General features: G+C 37.5%; 2 protein-coding genes across 7 annotated transcripts in view; one reads left to right on the top strand and one right to left on the bottom strand.

Moving 5' to 3' along the window:
- The first annotated feature begins 190 nt into the window (after window positions 1-190).
- On the top strand, window positions 191-20,102 carry tmprss3a (transmembrane serine protease 3a). Of its 4 annotated transcripts, none has more exons than XM_082175821.1 (14): window positions 211-518; window positions 638-803; window positions 1,379-1,628; window positions 2,081-2,185; window positions 7,490-7,603; window positions 7,689-7,812; window positions 9,240-9,368; window positions 10,860-10,906; window positions 11,568-11,733; window positions 11,817-11,986; window positions 12,199-12,294; window positions 16,449-16,591; window positions 19,490-19,642; window positions 19,866-20,102. In XM_082175821.1, exons 2-14 carry the CDS (start codon window positions 699-701, stop codon window positions 19,908-19,910), a joined length of 1,647 nt encoding a protein of 548 aa, XP_082031947.1. In that variant the 5' UTR covers window positions 211-518; window positions 638-698; the 3' UTR covers window positions 19,911-20,102. The 4 variants fall into 4 exon arrangements, with proteins under 4 accessions (XP_082031949.1, XP_082031947.1, XP_082031948.1 ...); XM_082175822.1 differs by having other exon boundaries at window positions 2,078-2,185; window positions 11,568-11,727; XM_082175820.1 differs by having other exon boundaries at window positions 212-518; window positions 2,078-2,185.
- The window catches only part of pknox1.1 (pbx/knotted 1 homeobox 1.1), a 20,423-nt gene continuing 16,911 nt past the window's right edge, over window positions 20,021-23,532 (bottom strand). For all 3 annotated transcript variants that reach the window (XM_082175842.1, XM_082175843.1, XM_082175844.1), the window contains 2 exons: window positions 22,772-22,932; window positions 20,021-21,532 (listed from right to left, as the gene is read on the bottom strand). In XM_082175842.1, the coding sequence (XP_082031968.1) occupies window positions 21,342-21,532; window positions 22,772-22,932 (352 nt within the window). In that variant the 3' untranslated portion in view covers window positions 20,021-21,341. The remainder of the gene's footprint in view (window positions 21,533-22,771; window positions 22,933-23,532) is intronic.

Below are 23,532 nucleotides of genomic sequence, written 5' to 3'. Positions count from 1 at the left end.
TGCTCAGATTTGCAGTGTGTTATGCAAATGCAGTAAGTTAGATTCAACCCACAATAAAATATGCTAAAAATAAACTCATAACTAATAGTTTGTTCACTCCCAGTCCCAACCCATGCTTTTCCTGGTCCTCGTCTTGGCCAACTGGCCCTAAACTCTCAATATCATGTACATTTTCATTTCATCAGAATTAATCATTATCTTTTTCATATCTCCATTCCTGTCCTCCATTTTTAAAGCCCCTCCATCATCCACCTCTGCATTTGATCAGGTTCACAGGCCTCTCTGTAAGCTGAGCTGCATTGAGGGAGATGCGGGGTCATCCGATCCCCTCTCACAGCGACACTACCTCTCAGCACTACCCCGATCAGATGTCCCGCTCTACCTCGAAGAGTCTGTGTCAGTCTGTAATTGAGAGAGACTAAAGGTAAGAAGACAAGAAGAGAACGAAAAATGAGCAGATCAACGGAAAAACAACGTTTCAAGCTAATCAGACAACATGGACTTTATAACTCTATTAGGTAAATTGGACGTATTGAACTTTTGTGTTTTGAGTGATCTGTCCAATATCAGTTTGCTATATATCAATGTGATATTTACTCCATAATTCTTCTGCTTCTTCTGCTATGTCTTTCTCCAGTCAAATCTAAAACCAACTGTATATGTGTGAGAGCTGTTAATATGAGTGTATGAAGTAAGTCATGGCTAATCCAGAGGAATTGGAGTCTACAGCAGGTGTAGATGCTGGCGCTGATGGAGATGGAGAATATATTCCCTGTATAGAGAGCACACAAACAGATGTTCAGGTAAGACCACATAGCAACTCATTTATTACATGTGCCATGAGGCTGTAATCATTTTATTGGCCATATACTGGAAAAAAAATGGAACAGGATTTACTTTGGAACATTATTTTGACATGGTTTGGAGAAATACGTGGGGATTGAAGGTTCAGACTACTTTACAGTAGATTTAATTTAGAATACATTTCATCTTTTGTAATGCATATGAGGAAAGTGGACACACAGACATCTTTGATATATTAAAACATTTCTGTATCTGTTTTTTTGGAAGAAACCATTAATTCCAATATGGGTCATTTTGACCCCATTTATGCATTCGTATAGGTTTTTTGGTTCATGCATTCTAGGGTTAAACTAAAATTAGAATTAAAATTAAAATGAAAGAATGAAAATACAAAAGTTAAAGCTAATTTAAAAGATTAATAAATACCATGACAAATAATAACAAAATAAATGTGGTTTGTTGTAGAATAAATAAAATAGGATCTAAGTAAAATCTGTAAAAATGATACTTAAGGAATGCAGCACACAGATAAATGGATGCTGGATCATGGATGAGTCTTCATGCTTCCACACAGGGAGCAGCTGATCAGATATATCCAGAGAAAATAGAGGTGGTCTCTGTAACCGAGGAAGACATTCCTGCTATGGATCCCCCGGCCCTGCTGAAGGTCAGTCCCCTGGACAGTTCAAGTGCCTGTCCTCCACCAGATGACAGCACTGTCAAACCCACTTTTGAAGTCACTTCCACAGACCCTCTAACAGAAACCCCCTCAGCCCAGCCCAGCCTTTCAATGCCAGTTACCAAAGTCCAGCCCTTTGTTACAGGTACTAATGTGCATCATCCATTAAGGTCAAATCATCAAAATGTAGACTAACTTCTTCCTGACATTGATTTATACTATTTAAAACCAAACTCAATTAAAACAGTTTGCCTGTATAGCTTACAATTACATTCATAACCTCTGAATTTTACATTACCGTCCAAAAACACTAGAAGCATTGATCCAAACTCTTCCAAAACAATTTCAGTCATCCTATACATAAACCTTGTTGCAGTCAGTCCTTTGCACTAGATAGTAAAACACACAAAGGAACACTCTTTTCCTGTAGATTAACTTATAACACATGATGCCAACATTAAAATTGTGGGTTCAACCCCCAGAGAAAAGTACATACCAATACAATGTATTATTGCTTTGGATAAAGTGTCTTCTGAATGCATAAATATGAATCTCTTTTATGTTAATTATCTCATGTAACTGTCAACAATCTAGCAGAGGAGAAAACACTCCGTGGCAGCCTGTTTGCACGCAGGATGGAGATACTGATCGGGGCTTGTGTCCTGCTCACCCTCATTATTGTGCTTGGAATTGGACTGGGCGGTGAGTCTTCATTGTCTTCAGGGTGAACTCATCACATCCAGTGGAGTATATCAACAAAGTATAAATACTTTTTTACTGTACTCAAAGGTATAGGCAATTTTTGGAGAGATTAGCAATAGCGAGCAAGCTTTGAAAGCATAAAATCCCTCCCAGAGCGTCTCCAAAGCCACGCCTCCTTCAAAACAAATGAATGTGTTCAGCAGGGAACAAAGAAAAGCGTCACGAGAGACGACGTTAAACTACCTCATGTCTCAAAGCACATAACATTACAATAATAATGAACATAAACAACTTAAAGAGAATTGAGCTGCACTATCTGACTGCTGCAGATTCATTTCTGCGTTAATATTGTTGCCATTGAAACGCATAAATTCGAGTCCCAAACCGCTCGGAGTATGTCATGGCTTTCCATCTCTTCCAAATTACAGTAGTTATGGTGTTATAAGCTTGATGTTTTGGTTCAGGAGGAACTGTAAAAGGTGGCTGCTGATTCGGTTGCGGTGCTCGGTGACTGACGTCTGTCTAACTCTGCATAGTGCGCTGATGACATGAGATGTTTGCGCAAGCTGGTGCGCAGAGGTATGAAAATACATACGTTGTAACACCTCCTTTCTTTTAAGGATGTTACTCGGGGTTCAACAGAATTTTGACATGTACTGATAATAATAATAATAATAATAATAATAACAACAACTCTTCACAAAACAAATGTAAATTTTATTTTCTTCACCAGTGCTTAATAAATGTGTCAAAAAGGCAATAGAAATAAAGTCAGAGATCTTGGAGATCTTTGTCTCTTCAATAAAGAGTCAATGAGATGAAGAAAACTTATCTCTTGGGATGTCCTGTCTTTGATAAGGTGTGTGATGATGAAGATGAAATGAGTCTCAGATCCCCCAGGTTATTTGAGTGCGATGCAAAGATTGAGTGCGATGCAATGATAGTAATCCTATAATCCTCTATACGAGAAAAGATTACTTGAGATGAAGATGCTCAGTGAATTGTTGTCCTCAGCACCACATAACTGACCATGTGCAAGCCAGGCCATATGCTGTAGCCTTGATGCTAGTGTGGACCGCTCTTGGACTCACTGTCTCTAGAATCCAATCCGTGCTCACAAAAGAACATGTGGAAAATAAAAAATCCTTTCTAGAAAGAAATCAAATAACTAACATCAGTGATCTCAAACAAACACAACATCAAATATAAACCAAACCATACTCACAGTTGAGCAGAAACTCAAAGAGTTCTCAACACAGGACTTTGGATGAGAAAGAAGGTAGCACAAGATCAATCCTCAGATTTCCCTCTACCAAACGAACTGACTTACTCTATGGTGTCAGTGTTTATATACCCAGTTACCTCCAGGCAATAGCGCCCTCGAACTGTTCCTGTTGTTACTGCCCATGACTCTAATACATCACAACAGGGTCTTAACAAAAATACTTAAAGAACAAAAATACAAAAAGTACAGAATTACAAAAAGTAACGTTTTGTCCGTTACAACGTTTACAGGCAGGTAACAGGTAGGACCGAATGCAATGATTGGACAAACATTTTATGGTCCTACGCCTTCCACAGACTATATATACATACACATATAAATACATTTATACCACTTAACTTAGTGATTGCTCTCCTGATGTAAAGAGACTTTCTACCAGCATAACAAAAAGTTAAATTCACGAATCTGAAATCTGAAATCTTAGAAACACACCAACCAATAAACACCAAAAGGCCATTCACAATTTTTTTTTTTTACATTTAAATATGCAAAAATGTGCAGGGTAGTAAAAAAAAAAAAAAAAAAAGTCTAGAAAAACCAAGAAAGTCAGCGTTAGGGACTCACCAAGTCACACTACACTGGTAAACATGATTTCACCAAAAGCAACATGTTCCTGGATCAACATCTTTGTTGATCCTGGAACAACATTTCTATTAACCAATCACATTTGAGGGACAGGTTTACATTTATGTCATGTAAATGTATAATATGTATAATATTTTGATCCAGGAACGTGCAAAATCATGGTGATCGAGTGACACTGGAAGTAGGGCACCGCCTGCAATGTGGTTTGGTGGAAAGCAGGGTGTGTCTTATTATTACTGTTTCCAAAAACAGACTAACCCACACTCTTTAAACATAACATTATACACGTCACACACAGCAAAAGTACCAAAAAGGCTACCATGGTATATGATCCCAACACTGCACTATGGTACTGCCACAGTACTCTTTTGTGTACAGTACTCTTTTACTCTTACAATACAGACTCCAGAAACCAAACACTCCCCTGTGAAATGCCTTTATTTATCAAATTTGGATACTCTACACAAAACTGAAATCAAGACACCTTTATTTAAATAGCCCTTTATACAATACAGATTGTTTCAAAGCAGATTTACGGTGATAACCTACGGTGGTTGAGAGAGCTAAACACGCTGCAACTAAAGAAAACACATGCAAATAGAAAAAACAGCAGCAAATTAAGAAAATATCTTCACCTGTTTGGCAACACGTGTTGCAAATACTCACAACACAACCAAATAAAGAAACGCACTGTAAATTCTCAAAAATCAACCAAATACAGAAACACGCTGTAAATACTCACAACTCACATATGATCAGGATGGTCAAGCAACACCACTGACAAGTAGACATTGGACAATAAGCATTTCCATCCAGGTTTGTCACTTGAAACATTTCTGTTGTGGTGTGTGCTATTTGCAGCACGTTTCTGTATTTGGTTGCATTGTGATTATTTGTAATGTGTTTCTGTATTTGGTTGAGCTGTGAGTATTTGCAGTGTTTCTGTATTTGGTTGTGTTGAGAGTATTTGCAGTGTTTTTGTATTTGGTTGAGTTGTGAGTATTTGCAGCGCGTTTCTGTATTTGGTTGAGTTGTGAGTATTTGCAGCGCGTTTCTGTATTTGGTAGAATTGTTCGTTTTTACAGCACATTTCTGTATTTGATTGAGTTGTGAGTATTTGCAGCGCGTTTCTGTATTTGATTGCGTTGTGAGTATTTGGAGCGCTTTTCTGTATTTTGTTGTGTTGTGAGTATTTGCAGTGTTTCTGTATTTGGTTGTGTTGTGAGTATTTGCATTGTTTCTGTATTTGGTTGTGTTGTGAGCATTTGCAGTGTTTCTGTATTTGGTTGAGTTGTGAGTATTTGCAAAGCGTTTCTGTATTTGGTTGCGTTGTGAGTATTTGCAGCGTGTTTCTGTATTTGGTTGTGTTGTGAGTATTTGCAAAGCGTTTCTGTATTTGGTTGTGTTGTGAGTATTTGCAGTGTTTCTGTATTTGGTTGAGTTGTGAGTATTTGCAAAGCGTTTCTGTATTTGGTTGTGTTGTGAGTATTTGCAGTGTTTCTGTATTTGGTTGAGTTGTGAGTATTTGCAAAGCGTTTCTGTATTTGGTTGTGTTGTGGGTATTGGCAGTGTTTCTGTATTTGGTTGAGTTGTGAGTATTTGCAAAGTGTTTCTGTATTTGGTTGCGTTGTGAGTATTGGCAGTGTTTCTGTATTTGGTTGCGTTGTGAGAATTTGCAGCGTGTTTCTGTATTTGGTAGAATTGTGAGTATTTGCAGTGTTTCTGTATTTGGTTGTGTTGTGAGTATTTGCAAAGTGTTTCTGTATTTGGTTGCGTTGTGAGTATTTGCAGCATGTTTCTGTATTTGGTTGAGTTGTGAGTATTTGCAGCACATTTCTGTATTTGATTGAGTTGTGAGTATTTGGAGCACTTTTCTGTATTTGGTTGTGTTGTGAGTATTTGCAGTGTTTCTGTATTGGTTGTGTTGTGAGTATTTGCAGTGTTTCTGTATTTGGTTGTGTTGTGAGTATTTGCAGTGTTTCTGTATTTGGTTGTGTTGTGAGTATTTGCAGCACATTTCTGTATTTGATTGAGTTGTGAGTATTTGCAAAGCGTTTCTTTATTTGGTTGAGTTGTGAGTATTTGCAGCACATTTCTGTATTTGATTGAGTTGTGAGTATTTGGAGCGCGTTTCTGTATTTGGTTGTGTTGTGAGTATTTGCAGCATGTTTCTGTATTTGGTAGAGATTGTGAGTATTTGCAGTGTTTCTGTATTTGGTTGAGTTGTGAGTATTTGCAGCACATTTCTGTATTTGATTGAGTTGTGAGTATTTGCAAAGCGTTTCTTTATTTGGTTGAGTTGTGAGTATTTGCAGCACATTTCTGTATTTGATTGAGTTGTGAGTATTTGGAGCGCGTTTCTGTATTTGGTTGTGTTGTGAGTATTTGGAGCGCTTTTCTATATTTGGTTGAGATGTGAGTATTTGCAACGCGTTTCTGTATTTGGTTGTGTTGTGAGTATTTGGAGCGCTTTTCTGTATTTGGTTGAGTTGTGAGTATTTGCAAAGCGTTTCTGTATTTGGTTGAGTTGTGAGTATTTGTAGCACATTTCTGTATTTGATTGAGTTGTGAGTATTTGCAGCGTGTTTCTGTATTTGGTTGTGTTGTGAGTATTTGCAGTGTTTCTGTATTTGGTTGTGTTGTGAGCATTTGCAGCGCGTTTCTGTATTTGATTGCATTGTGAGTATTTGGAGCGCTTTTCTGTATTTGGTTGTGTTGTGAGTATTTGCAGTGTTTCTGTATTTGGTTGTGTTGTGAGCATTTGCAGTGTGTTTCTGTATTTGATTGCGTTGTGAGTTTGCAGCACGTGTTGTCAAACCGATGAAGATGTTTTATTAAACTGCTGTTTTTTTTCTTCTGTTTGCATGTTTTCTTCAGTTGCAGTGCGTTTCTGTATTTGGTTGCGTTGTGAGTTACAGCGCGTTGAGCTCTCTCGGCTACCGTAGATTACAGGAAAATAATTAAATGATGCAAACAGTGTTTCTTTCACCTGTACAGCAGCTCTAAAAGAAACGAGTGTCATTTCTTTTGACACTGTGTCATTTCTCTGAGCCAAAATGAACCAACACAATTGCAATTAATAATTAACAGATTAGACTGGATTAGATTGCACAACCCAGGATCTAAAAACGTTCATAAGATGTCTCCAACTCAGGTTGCGCAATCTAATACAGACTGCAGCCTTGCATTATGGTATCAGCTTACTATATAGCCTGTAAGTGGTGTTGTTTGGCCAATGTTAAATAGTCAATTAATTTATGAGTCACTGAGCAATAAAATTATGAAGCGTTTACTTGGAGTGCATCGTGTCACTGTTGTGTTTCAATGAACAATAAATGTTTATAATGAATGGTCCTATAATTACCAATTACCCCACAATTAGTGGGCTAGGCTCATTCTAATTATGAATAATCCTCGTATTTCCACTGCTTTAGTTGGCATGAGCTGTGCTGGGAAGTTTCGATGTGGTTCTTCTGGGTGTATTAGCATGTTAGCACAATGCGATGGACATTTTGATTGTGAACATGGAGAAGATGAGCTCAGCTGCGGTGAGCAACAGCATACTCATATTAATATTCAGTACTGTTGTTGAATGTTGCTGTTCATGTGTCATGTGTCTATCTGTCTGTGCAGTGCGTCTGAGTGGGAAGAGCTCTGTACTGCAGGTGCTCACTAATGGAGTCTGGAGAACTGTTTGTGCCGAGAACTGGGACTCTAACCTTTCCCTCTCTGCTTGCAAACAGCTCGGCTATTCGAGGTATTGAAACACCCTCCTTTACTCACCCTCTACACACCCAATCCTGCTCCAGGGCCTGCAGAGTTTAGCTCTCTAACCTAAATTAAACACACCAGAAACAACTATTCAAGGGCTTTAGGTTTACTAGAAGCTTTCAGGCAGGTGTGTTAGGGCAAGTTGGAGCTGAACTCTGCAGGACGTTGGGCCTCCATCAAAAGGTTTAGAATTACATACCCAACATATGAAAACAGCATAATCGTCCTAATCTTTAGGTGTAGACTCAAGACTTCACCTCTTTTAGGAATTTTCACATAAATCATGAGAGTCAAACAACAATCTTGTGCTGACTTGTTAGGTAGCACTATGCAGTACCACCTATAGATATACCTTAAGCCCTTTCTGACTGTAGCTCATCTAGCTTTTAAGCTACGTCCACCAAACTCGACACACCATCTATCTACAAACTTTTTTACTTTTTTTAAACTCAAGACTTTTTTAAAGAGGACCTATTATGCTTTTTTTTACATTTTCATCTTTCTTTAGTGTCACAATGTTGCTGTTTGAGCATCAAAAATGTCTGGAAAGTTACAAAGCACAAAGTCACTCCAAAGGGAGTTACATTCTATATCAGTGCACACTGTTTCTGAACTCCCTGAAACGCCTTGATTGTTGTCTTGAGATTTCTTCTGGGAACACACACATCACAGAATTCCTCATGTCAATAATTCCCGCTAAGGCATATAAAAAAAAAAAAAGAAGGGGGACGAGGCCTGATTGAGTTGCACTACTGTTGTCACCATGTCCAAGATGACTGTGTCTGAAATCACATACTCTCTTGAGTAGGTACTTATTTTGAATGAGTACTTACTTTGCAAGTGATAAAAATTATGTTCTATATAGTATGAATGTGTGTAGTATGAATGTAATCCAGATGTACTACAGTCACCATGTTGTCATTATCATGTGACCTACCAGCGTCAGTTGTGTCGCTTCACTGCCATTCATAAATCCTCTCCTGTGGCCTCATGGGATAGTAAATACATATGCTCACTTCAGAATCTCTCCAGAAGTAGTAGGTCATCTGGTTACTTTTTGCCTACTCTTTTATGAGTACTGTGATTCGGACATACTTCCGTCACATGCTGTTTTTTGTCTTCTATATAGTAAGGAGGGTGTGCGATTTGGGCGTATCTACTGTTTTTTTCCCACCCAGATCTAACACGGTTATGGTAAAGGGTGTGACATTTCCTAAACCAGTTTGAAGCGGTTGACCAAGCCTCTTTTAAACTTTAGGACTAGACTGTGAAGTTCATCCATTGAAAACTTTCTAAGAACAACACACACATCTGATAAAGGGCTTGGGACACATGGATGTTTGATGCTAGCGCTACATTGTACATGCCACAACATGTTTTTTAAGCTGCTTTACTTTTTCCCCTCTCATTTAGATATGTGGAGTCGAAAGCTCTTCTTCTGTCCTCTATTGAGCAGGACTTACAAAGTAACCTGGTGTCATTAAGTTTGAACCACACAAGTTCCCAGCAAGCTATCAAGATACACAACATAACTCATTTCAGGTAAACACAGTCACTTCCTAATTATAGTGTATGCAGGGCAGCACCATACTGACAAAATGTCCTGAATTTTGTTATAGATTCTTGTACAAATAACTTTGAAACAACGTCCAACAGCCTTCAGATTCAACCCGGCTTCAACACACCTGTCTGTAATTAAGTGTTCCAGATCTGAATTAGCAATTATGTACAGTTGTGTTTGATTAGGGTTGGAGCTGAAATTTTGAGGAAGGTAGAGCTTCGGGAACAGGAGTGAAACCCCCTGATTAGTGAAAATGATTATGATGACAAAGTAAAAAATTATGTTTTATTAACAAAGTTCTGGAGGAGCACGTTCAGATAATTAACACGAGTGGAGAGCACTCAGCAATCAACAATGAGAGGTGTGTATATATATATTCAGCAGTCTCACCTCAATTCATTGACAGTTTAGCAGCATCCCTCCACCACCCCTTCTCCACACTTCTAGTCCTAACCACTTACATACGGGGGGGAGTACTCTGGGTTCGGGCCGAACACTGAGCTCGGAGCCCTCCCCCCGGACAGCACGCCAAATACACATTAAACTTTACTCCCTCTAAATGTATGTAAGTGTGAATTCATGAATAATATGAAAACAAATACCAGTTTGCATCATCAAAGCAGCTCTGATTTAACATTTAATTTACTTAGAAATAAAAACTGTACTCATCTGTAACTTAAAATCCAATGTTGTTCCTAAGCACTGTTATTTTCCTCAGGATGTGCTGTTCTAGTTCTTTATAAGGGGGTGTTAGTTCTTAATGCTGTACCAAATGAATTTGGTTTACCATGTGAATATCCTGTAATGTACACCAATATCCCAAGCTTGACTGCATTGCACTGCCGGTGTATACTATCTGTTTCATCATGCTTGATCATGTATACAAGCCATTGAGGGAATTTTTTATTTCACTTTGCCATTCAGAGCAAAGTCCTTGAGAAAAACCTCTTTCCTTCTTTTCTCTGAAACTGGAGTGGAGTCCCTTTTGTTCACAGCAGTTGCCCACAAAGCTGTGTTTTTGTATTTTGTATTTACTTTGTTCTGTAGCCAACAGCTCTGTATCCTTTAGACTCTTTGAATGAAACTCTTTCACAGCTACTATGCTCTTCATTTTTGTTCCTTTTTTAAAGTCATACATAGTAGATCAGTATAATCCCACTAAATCTTAGTCAAATATTATTATTCTGTAGGTTTACTCAACGTGTATGGACTGTCTCACTTTTGTCATCATTTACTCACCTCCAATAATACAAACTAATCTGTGTTTAGCTTTTTTGTTAATGGCTTTTTCAATAAAATGAAAGCAAATGGTGACCAAGCCTGTCAAACTATTCCAAAATAGGCCTATCTTCTTTCTTTTTTTTTAAGAAAAAAAAAAAGGTTTTGGGTGGATTAACCCATTTAATGTCATATGTCATATATAGTGGCCATTTCTTAACTATCTAAATTTTATTTAATTTTTTTCTCCCCAGTAAAACCCAGTGCAGTCTGGGGAAGGTAACAACACTTAAATGCATAGGTAAGCAAAAGTTATTTTTCACATTGTGGTCACAAAATTTTGGCTAAATTGTCAATAGTTTAGCGATGTATGAAGCACAGCTCACACAGAAGTCACTTTCAAACTAAGCAGCTTTCTTGAACGTAAACTTATTGCAAAATCTGCGCAGGGAAATCTTTTGCCCTCACACGAAATTTACGATATCGTGGATTCCTATTGAAATGACTGGATTTTGTCCACGAAAATTTGCCGAGCAACGCTAAATGTGGCCACATCTTAATACATTACTCAAAAACATATTATTGTATGCTCTTCATTCCCTACTGAGAAGATAGTTGTAATATCAATATTCCAGATTATTCACAATCCCAAAATTTTAATTCATCCTGTTAAAATGATAACGCTTAAAGTGATTTACAAAGTAAAAGATACACTTTTTTTTTTTTGAAGTATAAAAAACGTACATACATCCAGGCCAGTAGGTGACAGTGTTGAGTCCAAAGCCACTGGTAATTTCGAAACAAATGAGAGTTAGTTAAACATAAGCAAATGGCATCTTTTTGTGTTTTTCATTTTAAGAGATGGCCACTTTCTAAACTATAACTATAACTATAACAAGCAAACATTTCTGAGTCAAACATCAATGTTACACCAGCAAACATTTCATTCTATTTCTTTATAGCCTGTGGTTCCAGACCTAAGTTGAATTCCCGCATAGTTGGCGGTAACCTGTCAGTTGAGGGCCAGTTCCCCTGGCAGGTGAGCCTACACTTTCAGAACGTGCACCTGTGTGGAGGCTCCATTATATCATCTCGCTGGATACTGACGGCTGCACATTGTGTGTACGAGTGAGTTTATAATGTTCTCATGAACCAGTATTATCATATTCCTCTAGCCACATGGAAATGATCCTAGTCTGATTTCCATGCAGGTATGCCTACCCTATGCTTTGGACCGTCTATGTGGGATTGATAGAACAGCCGATGAATGCAGTGCAGTCTCTCGCCGTAGAGAAGATCATTTATCACAGTCGCTACAGGCCCAAGGGCTTGGACTATGATATTGCTCTGATGAAACTGGTGCAGCCCCTCATCTTTAATGGTACCTTCTGGAAAATAGGCTCATTTAAACTGAAAAGTGGTTCTTTTGATGAACCACGTGGGGTGACGTTTCTTTGAGCTAGCTTTTGTAACAGTTGGCAGTTATGCAAATAAACACTTAATCTTATCTTAAAGACCTGCAACCACCTGCCATGCTCATGTTTTGCATTCATTGTGACAAATGGCTTGTTTCGATTTTTTTTTTTTTCTTAGGTTTTGTGGAGCCTATCTGTCTGCCGAACTTTGGGGAGGAGTTTGAGGATGGTAAAATGTGTTGGATCTCAGGATGGGGCGCCATGGTTGATGGTGGTAAGTGTGGGAAGCTAATGTTGTTATATCTGACTATATTGACTATACTATGTTATATTAAACAAGGGCTAATAGTGCATTCACGTCCTCCTGGGAAGTTTGTATTTACAAGCTGGGAAGTCATAATGATAACATCAGGTGTGTTCAAATTACTTTGGTGGGAGCAAGATGGTAATGAACATCGTCAGCAAAAATACAGCAAGATTTTTTAACTCTACTTCTGCAAAATGACGGACAAAGAATGCGCATCAGGTGTGTTTTTCCTTTTTTACTGTTTATTCAATATTTGAAGGTGCTGTACAAAACCGTTTATATATTTTATATATAAAAAAACAAATCATTATATATTTTATACTGTGTAAATATATGTATGGACGTAAAAAGTCACAAGGAGAATCACACTAGACATCCGTTTAAAGTTAGTTCCAAAAGAAATGTAATACTTTAAAAAAAACCTGAAATCAAAATGTACATTTTTTAGCTTTCAGTATAAATATGTAGACTTATGGTTATGAATAAGATGGTGTGTTCCAAAACAATGACAAAATTTGCTTTTAGGAGATAAACTTCCGCTAAAATGGATCACGGATTTTTATGACATCACAGCGGACTTCAGCTCCTCATCACATCTTCTGTCCAATCAAATGCTCTCTAGAATCTAAAGCTCCACCCCCTATGCTTTAAATACCACCTGGCCAAAGCGACCGTTGACACTTCATGAAGCAATATGGATGGTGTGTTCGGTTGCTCAAATGCTCGAGTTTTATTCCGTTTTCCAACTGTAAGTTGGTTAAGAATGAAATGGCTAGAATTTATTCACACCTTTACTATTGAATCCAAAGTATCATCAGCGCTCGGATTCGCTTCCATGGTGCTGTCAAGTACGAATTGCAGTCTGTGAGGTAAACTAAACGCTATTGGCTATTTGAAAAGGGGGAGGAGCCATTCAATATATCCCGCCTTAGCTTCCTGTTTCAGTGGAAATTACGTCAATGCATCATACAAAGCTGCGCGTTCCAATGCACTTCAGTGGGCCTTTAAAGCCAAGGAAGTGCAAAAGGTCCATAAAAGCAGTGGATAAGAGAAAAAATAAAAACAAAGGTTACAAAAACAGTCTAAAAACTAGAACTGTTGAGGTACTAAAACTAGCACCAACTTCTTTCAAAGTTTCTCATGTAGTAGTTGGGGTTGGGGTGTAACCATAGACTGTAAAAAAATATGGACATTGTGTCCGTGACGTCACCCGTAGGTTTCTGAAGAGCATTTTTGAAGCCCAAAGTGGGTGGAGCAAGCCGTCGCCATCTTGGCAGTGCGACACTCCCGGATAACCGAAAATGGGCAAAGAGGCGGGATTAGCTGAGGTGACGTGACTCTACAGACAGCAGACAAGCGGCTAGTAGTGACAGCAGCAGCAATCCACCTGTCACTCAAGTGACCACGCATTTAATTATGCAGAACTTAAAGGGCTTAATATAATTTAAACGGATGTGTTACAAAAAAAAAATTCACCCCCCTCACAGTTGTCATGAAGGGCAAAATTAGCTATATAGACCAAAACCACTTTTTGTACCAGGCTGAAAGCATCTTTTTTTCTGCTGTAAAGACACTCTTTTGCAGCCTGTCTCTAGTGGCTAGTCGATGAATTGCAGTTTAAGTCACTGTTGGATTCAAGAGAGAGACTGGAAGGTTGCGGCTTGGGTGTAACAGTGTCACTAACAGTATCTGGTGCAAAGTCAGCATCTGGTGTGGTGTGTACATCTCCAGTCAACTCCTCTTGGGATCTCCTCCTCATAGAATGCTCCAGATTGAAAACCACTTTGAGGATGTAGGGCCCCCTCTGTTTTGTCCGCTAACGCTTTACGGGTTGTGTCGAAAGTCTGTTACACAAATTTAAATCACTTCTGAAGACGTGTAAAACATCAGGCATGTTCAAAGCTACCGTTGGACACTTTGCCACATGCAACAGTTCTAAGTATTGCACTATTATAATAAACTCAGCAAAAAAAAGAAACTTCCCTTTTTCACGATATGATATGATCATAATAATAATAGTTTTACACATTTCAACAAGTTCACTGTCAGAACAGATGCTGTATCAATTGCATCTGCCATGTTTTCTCACTGACACGTCGCCACCTCAGAAACTCTGGGCTCAAATAAAAACCTGAGCTTCCCACTCATAATAACGACTTAGTGGTGGCGTTCATGTGCGTTTAACTTCTAAACACAATCTTTCCGATATGACTTGAATGCACATTAATACCTGTAAAGGTCTGTCTGTTAGCATTTCAATTCATCTCAATGGCAGCAGCTCAAGAAGTCCATGTAACTTCGTAAATACTGATTAATTCTGATAATGATTTTAATCTTTCTGCGTTTATATGTTGAAAAAATATTGGGTCAGAATACTCAGAGACCTTTGTACGTATTTTAATGGAGAAATATGCTTTTTGTTTCCAAATATGTTGAAACTGCAGTATCTGTCAGCAGGGGCTGACCAGATATTCAGCAGCCAAACATCTTGTGATCTTGAACTGTGCTGCCTCTGCTTGAGACTGAAATATGCTGTGCTACCAGCCAAAAATAAACGGGAAACGGTGATTTTGGCTGCATGCGCAAAAAAAGCAGCTGACTTATTGCCCTATAATGCAATGACTTTGACTCAGAAAGCAAAAAGTAACAGTAATGATCTACAACAAAATAGAGAGAGCTTTGGTGATAACTAAGCGAAAACTTAATTACTATACAATAGTAATTCCTGACATCAAAAATGAAAAACATTGGTCAAAACATACATTTACACAAACTGACCTCCAACTGCAACTTTCAGACGCCATCTTTATTTTTTTTCTCAACTGTCACTAAATGGAAAGCACAGGATTGTCGGATATCATAGGTCAAGGATACATCAATGGTGCCTTCAAAAATCAATCAGCTGAAGGTATCTCAGGAAACGGGAAGTAAACCCGTCCCACGACCGCAGTTTGTTAGGATTGGTAACAAATATTCTGATACCATTTTAACTAATACTGGAGCACCCCAGGGTACAGTTTTATCCCCCCTTTCTTTTTTCACTTTACACTGCTGATTATAGGCATAGTCAGCCATCTTGCTGGGTACAAAAATTCTCTGACGACACTGCTTTAGTGGGTCTACTTAATCAGGGTGATGATCTTGTTTATAGAAGAGAGGTTCAGTCTTTTTACAACTGGTGTGAATCAAACTTTTTGAAACTGAATGTAGGGAAGACTAAAGAACTTGTGATTGATTTCAGAAAGAAAAAAGAGAAGGTCCTTCCAGTTACAATTAATGGTCAGTTGATCGAAATTGTGCAGTCATATACATTTTTAGGTGTCCATTTGGATGAAAAATTAAATTGGAAAGAGAACACCAATGTTGTAATGAAGAAAGCTCAGTCGAGACTGTTCTTTTTGAGAAAACTCAGATCATTCAACATCAGCACAAAGCTCTTAAATGTTTTTTTATCAAGGGATTTTAGCTAGTGTTCTTTTTTATGCTGTACTTTGCTGGGGGGGCAGTATATCTGCTGAGGACAAAAATAGAATAAATAAGCTGATAAAGAGAGCTGGTTCAGTTATTGGTCTTAACCCAGATGTATTGGAGGTTATTGTGGAGAAGAGGATAAGTTCAAAATTAAAAATTGTCCTGCTTTTTGAAGGCCATCCACTACACAATTTGTTTAAGGGACTCAGAAGCTCTTTCAGTAAGCGATTGGTTATGCCTCGGTGCTCTAGTGAGCGCATGAGAAGGTCTTTTGTTCCCGCAGCGATCAGATACTTCAACGAACATTGTTAATTACTAAATATTATCCTTGTTTTTTTATAGTGTTTGTATTTTTATACTTTTGAACTGTGATATTGAATTTTTTTAAATTGTGTCTCTTAATCAGGTTTTATTAGTCTTCTAATGCAGAATTATTTATTGTTTGTTAGTTGTGTATTGTGATGGCTGTATGGTTGGTGGCAAACCAGTTTCCCTACCGGGATTAATAAAGTTGTTCAATTCAATTCAATTCAAAACCTAATATTGGATTTGGACGTGCCTTGATTCCTTTTGATCTAGAAATGCTTCCTTTCGAAGGCAGCGTTTTTAAGCTTTTAGACGCAGCCATTGATTTGAGTTCTGTGTTTTAGGGGAAGGGAGCGACTCACTGCTTTCAGCAAGAGTGCCACTCATCTCTAACAAGGCCTGCAGTCAGCCGGAGGTTTATCAAGGCTATATATCAGCAGGCATGATCTGTGCAGGATACCTGGAGGGGGGGACAGACTCCTGCCAGGTAAATCATCTATTCAAATCATCTAATCATATATTTCAGTCCATGAACTGCCAGAACTGCAATCAGTGACAGAGGTTACACTTTATTTTAATTGTGTCCTTGTTACAGTGTAACTATGCATTTAGGTACTGAGTAATATTAACAACATAGCCTATACTTACGGTAACACTTAATTTTACAGTGTCCTTGATACATATGTTACATGTACTTACCATAGTTAATTATAAAAAAAAACCAGTAAATTATGCATAATTACATGCAACTAACCCTCAACCAAATCCTACCCTAACCCTATAATAAGTAGGCCTACATGTAGTTGCTTAATATTACTCAGTACTTAAATATATACTTACACTGTAACAATGACACCTTAAAATAAAGTGTAACCATACTTACTATATAGGGCTAGGGTTAGGGTTTGGTTTAGGTGCATGTAATTATGCATAATTTGTACGTGCAACACATGTAACAAGGACAATGTAAAATAAATTGTAACGTGCATCAAATTCCATTTAAAATTTAGATTCTGGATAAACCGTTTGAAAAAGCTGTACAGAAAGTGTGTTTCAAGAAATAATAGGCTACTTTAAAATAATATACTTAAAGGGATAGTTCACTTTGAAATTAATTTTTGGTATGTTTTAGCTTACCTCAAGGGCATCCAAGATGTAGGTGTCTTTTTTTCCGCAGTAGTTTCAATTTTGATATTTTTAGGTCAAACCGTTCTTGTCTGTCAGTCATATAATGCAGGTCGATGGTCACCACCTCAAAGAGCATGCACAGAGTCCAAATTAAAACAATTCCCCGTCGTCCAAATTAAACAATTCGCCATCGTAAGTACACATTGATGGCCTAAGACACGAAACGAGCGGTTTGTGTGAGAAAACGAACAGTATTTATATCGTTTTTACCTCTTATACACAGCCATGTCCAAGTGATCTGATCTGACGTGTACGCAGACTGGTGCATAGATACTAGATGTCGCCTTGTCTACGGCAGTTCATTGGAACGAATGTCTTTAAGGCGACATCTAGTGTACATATCTATGCACCAGTCTGCGCACACGTCAGATCAGATCACTTGGAAATGGCTGTGTATAAGTGGTAAAAACGATATAAATACTGTTCGTTTTCTCACTCAAACTGCTCGTTTCGTGTCTCAGGCCATCAATGTGTACTTACGATGGGGAATTGTTTAATTTGGACGACGGGGAATTGTTTTAATTTGGACTCTGTGCTTGCTCTTTGAGACAGTGACCATAGACCTGCATTATATGACTGACAGACAAGAACGGTTTGACCTAAAAATATCAAAATTGAAACTACTGAGGAAAAAAAGACACCTACATCTTGGATGCCCTTGAGGTAAGCTAAAACATACCAAAAATTAATTTCAAAGTGAACTATCACTTTAAGTACACACTGAATGTAATGTTTTCAGACCATGAACTCCAGGTTATTGCAATTAAACGAAGAAGTGTTATAGTTTAAATTTATAATAAATGCATTTAGCTGAACTTTTTTTGACCCACTTATATGTATCCTTTTTATGTAGTTTCAAAATTACTGCAAAATGTACTGACAAGCATTTATGGTAAACTAAAACTTTATGGTAATTTCTACTGAAACTTGTTTTGTGTATTTAAATATATTGATATTGCACATTTTTAATGATGAATTTTCAATTTAATGTATCTAAAATATAACTGTAAATGTAATATCAAATAACACACTACATTTTCATGTGCTTTAGTGTGCTAAAATCTACATATCAAAATGAGTGTAGGCTACTATGTCCCACTAGTGGGATGCATAGCCTTTTTTCCTAACACATATTTTAGTAATCCTCATTGGGTAGCCTATCATTCGAAAGCTTAAACACTCAAAATAGATCGTATGAAAAGCTTTTAAAATTGAACATTGCGTTACCAGGAAACTGTAAGCCAACTTTAAACCCTTTTAGCAGTCTCCTCCCCTTAGTGAGCGGAGTCATGTTTCATAATACAAAATTAACGATTTTATAATAATAACTTTTTCTACTCTTGACAAAACGCATATTGTTGGAAAGATCTGAGACTCAAGGTTCCACATTTGGCAACTGGTTTTGTGATAGAAGTGATATTGTGACAGATATGTATTTATTTGTTGCAGGAGAATGCATACATATTTTTTCAATGGAATGTGGGTTACACCTGGTGGCTATTATTGGAATTACTCCTAAACAAAATCACATAGAAACTTCTATTTTTGTGATATCAACCCAAATTTAGAACACAACTTGGTTAGACACATGGCTTTGATTTTATAGCATTTTTAGAGTAAAAATGATTTTGTCAAATATTTTGTATAAAATAAAACAATGTTTTAGTACAGTATTTGCTTTACAGTAAAAAAAACTTCTTTTTTTTTTTAAGTGCTTTCACTTCAGCAACAGTATTCTGAGTGTCTTCTTTAAAAAGAGACCAACCCTAGTGTGACAGATAAGGGTTAAAGCAAAACAATAATGAATATTAATAGTACCTAAAGTAAAACTTTTATTTTAACGTTTTTACAAAGTGCACTTTTTAAAGGGGTTATTATTTGGGTTAAGAAACATAGCCATGAAAGTTTTTCACTCTTTAAGTAGTGGCTTTTTATTTCATTATTATTTTTATTGTATTATATTATATTATGAATTCTAATTAATACAGCCATATGCCGGCTTTCTTGTTTCTAAAATCCAGATTATGGTAGTTGGGTTAACACCTTTACATGAATAAATAACTTGAATATGCATAAATGAAACTGATGAGATCTGTTCCATTTAACATTGGAATATTACTGTGCAAGTAAACATGAAACACTAAAGTTTTAAGTAAAATATCTGAAAAAAGAATGTGTTTGTCCATGCTGGTAATAGGGTGACAGTGGTGGTCCACTGGCTTGTGAGGATTCCTCTATCTGGAAATTGGTGGGGGCCACAAGCTGGGGACAAGGCTGTGCCGAAAGCAACAAACCTGGAGTTTACACACGTATCACACAGTCCCTCAGCTGGATACATCTGCAGATGGAGGTCAGGATTGTGATCTTCTGAGACCAGTTTATGTGGTCTGTACAGTGAGACTGCCCTGCCCCCCATAGGAAAATAACTTGGAAATAGCCATTTTTGTTGAGAAAGGTCATGTAGGGCTTGTTATCATTTGCTATCATGAGTAATTATGATAAATCAGTGCCCTCTTGTGGTTTCAAAACTATAAGGCAAAAATATATATATATATTTTTTTTTTTTTCTACAGAGAGAAGAAATGCTGAATCCCTCTACTATCAGCTCGGATTATTGACAGCCGCACTGAATCCAGGCAGAGACGTCACAGAAACACAGAACTCTCGACACACGCACCACTGTATGTCACAAGGAGGCACACTGAAAGAAATTTTATATTACATGCACTCAAATCTGGAAAAGTTTTATTTGGTGTAAGTAGTCTTATACAGTACTTGCTATTGTTTTAAGAAATACCGGTCAAACAATGCTCTGTTGTGTCATGAGTAATTACTTACACAAGTGTTTCCAGAGACACAGAACGTAACAATGTGCTTATGTCTAATGCAATAAATAGGGACAAAAAGGGACAAAGGCCCCATCCATGCAAAAAGTATTTTCATATTTGCAAACCTTCGTAAAACTTTAATGTTATACTATTGTAGTGTTTACAGTAATTAAATAATTGTTCAAAACCAGCACACAATTAACAACATTTAATGTAAAATGGTGACAAAATATTCAGACTTGACCTTTATTTGACTTTAATATGGACATTTTATGCCATCTCCATTTCCAAAGCATATTTCATAAAACTGACTGATATGGGAAGCTTTGTACATGTTTAGATCAAACTATGTTCGCCAATAGAGCAAAAACAACGAGTCCCTCTGAAACGAAGGAACATCTTCAGCATAAGGACAAAGATTACTGGAAGAGACTTTGATTTCACTGATATTACTCAATTTAGTCAATGTATCAGGCTTTCTGTGCTTATCAGCGTAATAGTTTTACAAAAGAATATGTAAGGCATTTTGTAAGTGAGTGTTAAAACCAATTTACATATTTAAAAATGGTTTATAATCCAACATATGTTTTTTTTTTCTAAAAAAATGCAAGTCATCCCCTGAAAACAGGGCATCGGAGTATAGTTTCTGTACATAAATATTCCCTTATAAAACACAAACTAAAAAAGAAAAGAAAAGAAAAAACAACACCTTTTTTTATTTTACAACATTCATATATAAAAATAATCTCTTTTCTCCGTCACGGAGCCTCTCTACAAGCGTGGGCATACTGAAGAAAACATGAACATGCAGTGTGAATAAAACCAGCACAACGACAAACTCTTCAATTCTTGGCATTCAAATTAGTTAATATAGAAAACAAAATCATTACCAAACATCCACTTAAGAAGCTTAAAATCTTTCCTGTGTTCAATTTTTGCAATTTTCTAGAAGTGTATCTGTATAAAAGTGCACACACCTGCACATGAAACAACTCCTCGCACACTCCACCTCTCAGTAATGCTGTGCTCTCTGTAAACGGTTTGTGTGTGTTTGTGTAACGTATAGGCCAACATACAGTACTCTTAATTATTCTGTAGTGCACAAGTATCAGCTTTGCTGAAAATCTACGAAGGGACTGGATCTCTTGCAACAAGCGGCATGTGCAAGTTTTTTCCGATGTAAATGTAAGCATGCAGTGTGTGACCTGCAATCCGCGTGGCTTAGTCGCTAACATCTAAACCCAGCCCGGTCATGTTGGCAGAAGACAAATCTGTGTCGTCTTCATTGCAGCTTTCTTCCGATTCATCCTCGCTGTGATTTCCCATCAGGACTTGCTGCATGGCAAGAGTCGCTCCGTCTGATGAAAGTGCCTGGAAGCCGTCTACATTCATCCCCACTGTAACCACACTACCTGCACACAAAGACAATACACACCCCACTATCAAAATTCAGTCGAAATCTGTAATATGAAATTAAGGAAATGGAGATTATAGGTTTAAAAGCAATGACGCGCCAAGTCGGCTTTGTCTCCACAAAAAAGCTGCGCTTGAACACACCGAAGGGACTAAAGGCGACTGTCAGCATGTGCTTGCGTGCAAGGAAATAACTGTCTATATCAGCAGGTATAAATAATCTTCAGTCAAACAAAAATTATTCACCAGATATCATTTTTGATATTTATTTTTACTAGTGGGTGCAGGAGGACACTATAGTTCATTTATGTAAGTGAGGATAGCAAAATAAAGTAAACTGTGACAAACCCAAAACTTCTTCATACAGTGACTACCAGTAAAATTATAAAAATTTGGGACCAAAAATTATTCAAACACTTTGACTTGATCATGTTTTGCTTACGTTTTTTTTTCTTTAATTGCTAATGCGACCTTTTTACACCACAGACTGAACAAAATTAAGCATTGCTTGGTAATTTGTTGACCTTTATTGGTATTATCTAATTGTGTACTTAGGTAGAATAGCTGTCAGATGTCAGCTGTTAAATGTAATTCATTTGTGAGAGTCTAACAATATTAGTTGAAATATCAACTGATTTGATAACTGAGTTCTTGTCATAATTTATTACCATTTTTGAAACTATAGCGAATAAACTGTGAGAATGTGAGAAATGTTGAAGGTGTCTGAATACATTTTGGTTTGACTGTATATTCGGGAAACTGAAACTAGGACTGCAGATATACAAACCGTAAACAAAGTGGCGCTTGCTTACCATTTTGAATATCAATCATGTTGATCACTTGCTTCATTCTAGGCGGCTCATGTTATTAGGAACATTCTCGCATTGGAAAGCTCGGGTAAGATAACGTAAAATTAGAACAGCCTTCTGTGCCATCTTGTCTTCTTTGCTCGCTTTCATTACTATTGCTTTTATTTTCGTGCTTTATTTCTTTGCTCTTTCGCTAAGCTGAACAGCCAATCAGAGTTCTCTCTCTCTCACCACTGACGCACGCCGATTCAACATGCTCAAAAAAAGCCAAAACCATGGCCAAAACCCCCCTGATTGGGTCCGACTAGTGCAGAAGACACCACAAACACACACTGGCCGAGGGCCGACCGTTGGCTTGGTGTGTCAGGGCCTTAAGATCGGGCCATGAGATCATGAGTGTTATAAGAAGACATTATCTTGAGGAAGTACCGTCTGGCATTGTGAGCTGCTGCTGGGTTCCAGACGAGGCGATGGTGTCGGACCAGAAGCGGTGTAGTGGGCGGCTCTGAGCTTTCTTCTTGGTTTTAGCTGACTCTGTCGAGTTGGCATCCAGCATCGGCTGCAAGATCCGTCTTCGAGCATTGATAAACCTGCAGGACAGATGCAAATGTAAGCTGTAATATTGTAATATTTTGTGTAGGCCTATCTATATCTAAATCTAATATATCTCATATAGGATGCATTTGGTTAAGAATTAACGCAGTAGTAAAGCGTACGGTGATCATCTTCAGCTTCAGCACGCGCAGCTCAAACAGCAATGCACAACTAATAATGACTATGATTGGGACTGTCATATTACATAACATTATAAAGAGAACAATAATGTAATAAAACATTGTGAATTATTTGGCTTTAGCTGCCGTGTTTCATTGCGTTGCTCCAGGAAGAGCACATCCACAACATGAGTCATTCTGAATGGCATGTAACTGATATAACAGATATCATTTGTAATATGTTTATTTTGTATACATCTGATTAATCTCATATAGGATGCGTTTCTTTGAGTTAAATAACGCGCTAGCAAAGTGCTCCAGTTTACCGGTGTTCATTCAGCGTGCAGCTCAAACAGCAATGCACGACTAATAATAACTATGATTGGGACTGTCATATTACATAACATGAGAACACTATTTTATTAAATTGAACAAAACATGGAGAAAGATGATATTTGCGATACTGATGATATCAGA

Source organism: Leuciscus leuciscus (assembly GCF_965113295.1).
Source record: "Leuciscus leuciscus genome assembly, chromosome: 7".
In the NCBI taxonomy this organism is placed as follows: domain Eukaryota; kingdom Metazoa; phylum Chordata; class Actinopteri; order Cypriniformes; family Leuciscidae; genus Leuciscus; species Leuciscus leuciscus.
This window is presented reverse-complemented; position numbering and strand designations above follow the sequence as displayed.